We start from the raw sequence: 7,675 nt of genomic DNA on the forward strand, positions 1-7,675 counted from the left end.
AGGGCCCCCATGGCTGCCGCCGTGGGGCCTGACCAGCGCGTTGGGGCCCGGGGGTTCTCACGGCTTCGTCCTTTCGCTGGGGCAGTTCGTTTGTGAGCTAATTTTGTATGTGGCGTACAGTGGGTCCCCGTGCATTTTTGTGTGTGTGGATACCCTGTTGTCACAGCAGCACTTGTTGAAGGCGCGTCTCGTGTCCTCGTTGAAGCGTCTTGTCACCCTCGAACACCAAGAGCTTGTTTCTGTGGGCTCGTTTGTGAGCAGATTCTGAGGCCCTGACCCCCTCGCCTGCTCGCCCGCACTGGCCTTACAGCGTTGCAGGAGCTTTGTGGCAGCTTTGAAATTTGAGCAGTGCCTCCCCCAACGGCCTGTGCTTTTTCAACATTGTTGTGGCCACGTGGGCTGCAGGATCTGCTTGCCAGTGTGTACAAAGCAGGCAGTTGGAGTCTAACAGGCCTGGAGGGAGCCTGGATATTGTCGTGGGGGGTGGTGGCCTTCATGACAGCTTTGAGTGTTTAACCCTCGCATGCGCCCGGCCCTCCCGTCTCTTCCGGCGGGCCTGCAGTTGCGGGAGTACACAGCTCATCCGCAGTTCTGTTAAGTCAATTCCCACTAGTTTATTCCCTCAGTGATACTGCAGGGGATTATGTTCTTCACCTTTTCCCTGTGGTAGCATACGGGAATACAAGCGACTGGCGCTGGCACGTTGACCAGGTCCTTGTGCTGGGGGTGGGCTTCTTGCAGGCCGTGTGTCGTGTCACATGCGTCTACGCGCGTTCTGTGAGGTTGTACGTGTGCTGTGCATACGTTACCCGTATGAATGGCCTGTGAACAGATGCTTGCTCCTTTCCAACCCGAAGGCCTTCCGCTTGCCTTGTCCTGCCTAATTTCCCTACTCGGGATTTTGAGTACAGCGTTCAGTTGAAGTGGCCAGAAAAGGCTTTTGTGTGCCACCAACTGTTCACTCAAGGGGTTAGGCCCACTGGGCCATGGTGTATAATGAGTGGTCAAGACGTGCTCTGTTGGAGCGCGTAGGATCAGCTCTCGCAAGTCACTGTGGGGGGTGTATGTGTGTGTTTGGGAGAGAGAGAGAGGAGAGGGAGAGGAAGAGAACAGGGAGAAGAGAGGGAGAGGCCGCATGACGAGAATTCAAGGCATTTGGGTGCCCAGCGATCAATGTGTGAAGGTGGGAGAGTCGGCGCTGTGCAACGTGCCGCGCTGCGTGTGTAGCAACGCGGTCGCCAGGCGTGTCCGAAACCGGTCTGCCTTTGTCCTTCACAGAGTGGCGCCGTGTGCGCTCGCTCACAGGAGTGCAGCTTCTGGTGTCACCCTCTGTCAGCGCACTTGGCGATAACCCTTCCAGCCTGGCGCGATGTGGTACCTGCTGTGGTACCTGCTCCGTAGCTCTGGGAGGCGGCAGAGAGAAACAGGTCTTCTGCTAACTCCTGAATCCACAGGCCTGAGTAACTGACTCTTGCTTCTGCCCACGTCTTCTCAAAGTGTGATCTGAAGACGCCTGCCTGGATTGGTCTCTGAAATCCTTAGCACAGTCTGTGGGTAAAGATTACTGTTATGGTAACACTAAGATGTTTCCCTTTTTCACATGTTATCTTGGGTAAACACATGACTTTTCCAGGTGCCACTTTTCAAGAAAAAGATTCATTTCTTGATGCACACAGAGCTGGGGCACAGGCCAGAGGCTCAGGGCGGTGAGAGGCTTCACTGGAGATGGAGCGGGGCGCGGGACAGGCAGGTGGACCAAGCCCACTGCCGCGGGGGCAGCGGGGAGACAGGCCAGGTGCGCCGCGCCCTGGGGGCCCTCCCTGGCGGGGGTCGAACTTGAGCTGAGAAAGCCGCTGCCATTTCCGCAGTGCCGCCTGCGATCTGTGCGCCACCGCGGGCCTTCCATTCCGCTCCTCGACATGCAGCTTGGGCTTTCTGAAGGCTGCGGGATGTGCCTGCGCCCTGGGCTCTAGTATTTCTCAGTCAGCCTTCATGTAACTGGCGTCCATAAATGTGACCCACGCCAAGGGTCTCTGGGGCCCTCAGTAACTTTTGAGACTGATCAGGGGTCCCTCGGCCAAAGGGGCTACAAGTGGCTGCTTTGTGGAGACTGGCTCCTCGGGCATGTCTTTCTTTTTCTTATAAATTACTTAATTTAAGACTTTTCGTGCGTTTGTGCACCCCTTGGCTTCTCCCCTCAGGTGCAGACACCTAATCTTCCTGCCACCATAGTCCAATCTGCATTTCCAACCAGCTAGTTGCCACCATTGTTTATTTTATTTACTTATTTTTCAAGACCTATTTGTGTACGCACACAAGAACTGGGGTGCAGCCAGAGGTGTGAGGGTGGTGAGAGGCCCCCCAGAGAGAGCGGGGAGCAGAACAGGCAGATCCACAGAACCACTGCTGAGGGAGTGGCGGAGAGACAGGAGCGGTCTGCTGCACGCTGGGGTCCCTCCCTGGCCGACCAAACTGTGCTTGTGGGGCTGCGCTTTAACCCCTGTGCCACCAAGGAGGCACCAGCAACAATTTTTAAATCGGTGACTTATCGCTTCTCTCTGGAAATGGGGCGGACACCTGTCTGAAGAAGAGTCGCCAAGATTATACCCAAAGATTGAAGGGATAAACGAGCCCCGGGCCCTCCCTGCTGGCAGCGTGTTAAAGCGCAGCTGCTTCAGGGTGAGCTCGACCCGCCCGGAGGTGACCCGCAGGGCGCAGCAGACCTCTGCTGTCTCCCCGCTGCTCCCTCAGCAGTGGACTTCATCGATCTGCCTGTTCTGCTCCCCTCTGTCTCTGGGGAGGCCTCTCACCGCCGCTGCACCTCTGGCCTGCACCCCAGTTCTGGATGCGTGAATAAACAAATCTTTGTTTTTTTTAAAGAATATATGAGCCCGTGTTGTAACCCTGGGAGAAGAGCAACCGCCCACACCATGTGACTGACCGCAGGTCCGTCAGAGGCCTGGCTAGAGATGGGGCCTCCGTTTGGGGGAAGGGGCAGCTTCTGTTTCGCACCCCGGGTGAAGTAGATTTGTCAGTATTAGTCTCCATGGTGACACTTGCTGTTCCGCGCCGGGCGCATGTGCAGCTACAGTGTGGCCACTTTAAGCCTGAGGCCACAGGGATGTCACCCTATGTCAAGTAGCAGCCGAGAGTCGACGGTAGCCTGTGAATGATTCCCTGCCGGTCATCTGTAAACAGGACCTGTGACTGGGCGAAAAGAGAAAAAGACACCAGAACCAGGCCAGAGCAGGAGACCCAGTCACAGGCCAGTTAAAGGGGAAGCTTCATACGGCTCAGCGCTAGTTTTCCTTTGGGAGCACGCGGCCATTACAAGCAAGACCGCGCGTCGGCCCTAGTGGGCTTCCTGTCAGCGCCAGAGTTGGTGAGCGACCCCGCCCTCAAGGAACTTCCGCTTCCCAGGCGATGTGTTCTGCTATCCAAGCATATTGGCTGTCGCTTTCCTTTCCATTCTCTAATTCTTACTGTCCACTTTCTGAACGTGTCGAGGTGTTGCAACATGTCGGACGCTGAAGACGTCGTCCGCCCAGAGGAAGCATCAAGAGCATCAGGCCGCTCTTGTTCAGCCTCCTCACCCTGCTGCTGTGCCCACTGCCCAGCGACAGGCCACGCAGTGAGGAAGTACAGGCCCAGGCTGACAGCCAGAGCTCTGCTCGGCTGTGGCTCACGGCACACAAGTGCACATTCTTCATTGCTTCCTCGACACCTTCAGGTCTTTGTGCCACTCTGCCAGGCTTTTGCTGACGCGTAGCTCACTCTCAGGTCTCCTCCTCTCTGCCGCTGGCTGCATGTGGACAACATGAGAGGGCGCAGCGTGGCAGCTGAACAGGAGGCTGCCAAGCGACAGAGATGCCTGCGGTTTGTCGAGCACCTTCACAGGAGGGTTGCCCAGATTCGTCACTTGCCAAGGGATGAAGTGACTGAAGTCAGCATTCTCTTGGGGCTACAGGAGGGGAGAGAGGGCCCCCCTGCTTGTCTGCCGAGTTGCTTTTCCTTGGAGAATCGGCTTGGCGTACATGCTCCCATCCCACGATGTGACGTTTCCGCTGGAGTACATTTCCTAGCCAAAGGTCATGAGAAGCTTTGGGGCAAGATCTGTGTCGCCTCATTAAGCTGAGGTGCGCAGCATAATTGCACTAACCAGGTTTTTCCTGTGTCGACAGAGTGACTTACAATGTCCCAGGCATTTCCCTTTGGTGGGAGAAATTGCACTGTGGGTCCGGGCATCCGTCAGCTCTGACCGTCGACGGAGTGCTGATGATGAGTTTGGCCAGGTGGCTTTGCTTTGACGTGCACGCTCCCTGTCCTGTGCTGTCCTGTCTGTCTGTCTGTCTCTAACACACACACACACACACACACACACACACGGAGCCTACAGCCACACACAGAACAGTTCCCTAAGTCTGGGAAGTAGTGGACATGTTCCTGCACTTCGGGGGAGGAGGAGCTGTGCCCCAAGACGGGTAGGAAATGGACCCACCCCTGCACCGCGACAGCAGCCGGTGTTGGCAAGCCGAGCGGTCACATGTAAAGAAATGAAGCCAGCCTGCTGTCCAGCGGCAGCACAGCAGTGAGTGCCAGTGGGTGACACCTGAAACCCATAACGTAAGCGGGAGGAAACGTGGGTCATGTGTTCCTGGGCTCGGGCCTTTGCGATGTCTCTGGGGACTCAGCTGCTGGGGCAGCGTGTCGTGTGCGCAGCAGAGATGAAAAAACGAGACCACATCAAGTCAGAGTGCACAGGGAACGACACTACTATGAGCGAAGATCTTCCTGCTGAATGGGACGTGAAGTCTGTAGATCCTACATCATATATGGAACTGAATCCTGCAGCAGGAAAATAATGCAATCAAAACGCGGGCAAAGGCTCTGAGTAGACAGGAACGCACCGGCCGGCTAGCGGCCGCCAGGCACGTGAGAACACGCTGCCGCCGCTCCCGGGCGGGGGCGCCCGTCCAAACCGTGGGGGCAGCCGCGCCTGTGAGCGAGCGAGCGTTGGTGAGGATGTGCACACCGCTGCCGCCACTGCGGAGGGTCCTCGAGACGCGAAGCGGCGAAACCACTGCTGACGAACTGCTGTCGCAGTCTGGAGAGCCCCAGAGAACAGCAACCCTGGATTCCAAGGGCTGTCTGCACCATCTTCAGTGCATCGTTCGGCACAGCAGCCGCGTCGGGAGCGCTTGCAGCGTCCGTGTGCGCGCGGTGACGGGATGGAGACGTGAGGCGCGCACGCGCTCTCGGCTGTGCCTAGCATGTGCGGCAGGAAGTCAGGCAGAAGAAAGCTAACCAACGCCACATGGCTGCACCCGTGTGGACACAGGAGAAACGACACCGTGAGCTAAGTGAAGCGAAAACACACTTTTTAAAAGAATAGTTTGTTTTTCCATCCTTTTGTGCCTTTTCCCGTCTCAGCTGCCACCCCCTTGGGCTGCCCGTCACCGAACCACCCTGTGCCGTCGCCACAGGCCAGCGCATTTCCCTCCCCACGCTGGTTCTGATCCCATCCGCACTCCACCCCACAAAATGTCTCTGGTCTGTAGCTGTTCATTACTCTTGTTATTTCTCGCCTGCTCCGTTATACTCCTGCTCATAGCATGACCCTTCCAGCTCCATCCATGTTGCTGCGAAAGGCATGTGTTGCTGTTTTTTTTTTGGTGGCTGAGTAATATTCCATTGTGTATCTGGACCACATTTTTGTAATCCAGGCATCCACTTTTGGGACTTGGGCTGTTTCCATGTCTTTCCGATTGTGAATAAAGCAGCAGAAAACGGGGGTGCAGGCGTCTTTTTGAATCAGTGTCCGAAACACACTTTTAGCCCAAGTTTGTGCTCAGCAGAGGGGACAGCGAACAGGGCCAGCTGGGCTTTCGCGCGGCATGAGCATCGTATGGACAGATACTGTGGCGTGGTCACGTGCACTTGAACCTGTGTGACCGGTGGGCATCGGTGAGAAATCACTGACAAGACCGGCAACGCCGTGTACAGTGGCGCAGCTGCTCGGGCCGCCCTCTCTGTGCCTGGGCAGCTCCACGCTCCAGCCTTCACCTGAGTGAAGTGAAAACCCAGCAACACTTCCACGTGAGCACTCATGGCGCCTTTATTCAGAACAACCCGAAGCTGGAGACAACCCAGGTTTTCCTTCACAAAAGTGTGCATGTTTTTTGCGGCCTCACTTTCCAGAACAGGCCACACTCCTGTCGCAGTAAAGTGTCAAGACAGTGGCCACTGTGCAGGGCGGGCTGGGAGGAGATGGCCTTTCTTGAGCGGGCATCTCCTGGGGGTGGCGGAGGGAGGGGCTGCAGGGTGAGGCAGGCCGCAGTCGGCAGGTGCATGCTCACTGCTCTACTGTTGCCCTGTGTAGATTTTACCTCAAAACACAAAACTGTAAGGAAATACCGCAGTGTAAGCACGTAAGTCTTGAAGAATTTTAGGGGGCGTGTGCGATGTGCTTTGAAATGTCTGCAAAATGAGATTCCGACCTGGCTCGAAGCACAGCCCGGCTGCCCGTGTCTCCTGTGAAACAGTTTTGACTTTTCTTTGTGGCAGAAAATGCTCGTAATAAGATGTAGAACACCTAGTCATGGCTGCAGGCAAGGGAGATGCAAGGGCTGAGGGGCCGCGTTGCCCGGGGCAACTCCCGGAGGCAGAGAACCAGCCTCACCCAGTGCCTGGACTGCAGCGAGAGCGCTCCGCTCCGTTCTTTTTATCTCCCTCCTGACTGGATGTGGACGAAAAGGCTCAGGACAGCGGAGGTGCCGCTGACCACGTGCGGGGCTGCTGGCGGGGGCACCCGGCGCCTGCTGGCCGGCCGGGTCATGCGGGAGAGCTGTGCAGCCCCCTAGATGGAGAGACTGACAGCCTCCCCCGGGCTTCTAGTCTGTTTAAAAGAAACTAAACGCGCACGGATGAGCCACAGCCGGCGCCGGACACAGTGGGGGTGGCTGTTGGTAGTGAGGTGGCGATGGGCAGTGTTCGGGAGTGGAGGAGGATGGCGAGTGAGCGAGAGTGCGACCGGAAAGACGCTGCGGCGAGGCAGAGGCGGCGGCGCCAGGCAGGCCCGCGCAGCAAGGGAGAGCGCGTGGCGCTGGCGCCGGGGTGGCATCGTGTGCGCGTCAGCGACGCCGCGTTTCAGCTGTGAAGCTGTGGCCGCGCTGACCTCGCGAAGGCCTGATGGGGACATGAGATGGAGAGGTCGTAACAAGACGCAGAAAGCACGGTGGCAGCATCCGGAAACAACGTCGGCAACAAGCAGAGAAAAGCAGAGCGGGCTCGCGCTGAGGGCGCCGGGACGCGGGCCTGCACCGCCATGCTGCGGGCCTGGGGCTGGGAACAGCGGAAGGCGAGCACCCGACAAACTCGGACACCAGGGTTTTCATTTGAGCAACTTGACAGCTCGTGCGTGGCTGCGCTGCTAGCGAGAAAGGTTAAATTAAAGGTGCAAACAGTCATTTCCCTTTGGCCACGGTCAGCAAGAGAAGAGCTGGTCAATACTTGAGGCTGCACCCGGCCCTGCTGCTTTGCATTCCATCTCCTCGCCCCCCACCCCCCAGAATGAGGCCGCAGGTCCTGGCCTCTCTCATCTGACGCCATTGAGCCCTGAAAGCTGCTTTATTTCTTATTCTTCCTACCCGAACCCAACAGTCTTAAGTTCTAGGCC

At 57.2% G+C, this 7,675-nt stretch overlaps 1 protein-coding gene across 1 annotated transcript in view; it reads right to left on the reverse strand.

Moving 5' to 3' along the window:
• The window catches only part of LOC101625220 (histone H2A-Bbd type 2/3), an 8,577-nt gene extending 1,742 nt beyond the window's left edge, over positions 1-6,835 (reverse strand). The window contains exons 1-2 of the mRNA XM_004695204.2: positions 6,738-6,835; positions 4,908-5,043 (exon numbers count right to left, since the gene is read on the reverse strand). Of these exons, the coding sequence (XP_004695261.1) occupies positions 4,908-5,043; positions 6,738-6,835 (234 nt within the window). The remainder of the gene's footprint in view (positions 1-4,907; positions 5,044-6,737) is intronic.
• Positions 6,836-7,675: the final 840 nt, after the last annotated feature.

Source organism: Condylura cristata, unplaced genomic scaffold, assembly GCF_000260355.1.
Source record: "Condylura cristata isolate star-nosed mole 26May11 unplaced genomic scaffold, ConCri1.0 scaffold00057, whole genome shotgun sequence".
NCBI lineage: Eukaryota > Metazoa > Chordata > Mammalia > Eulipotyphla > Talpidae > Condylura > Condylura cristata.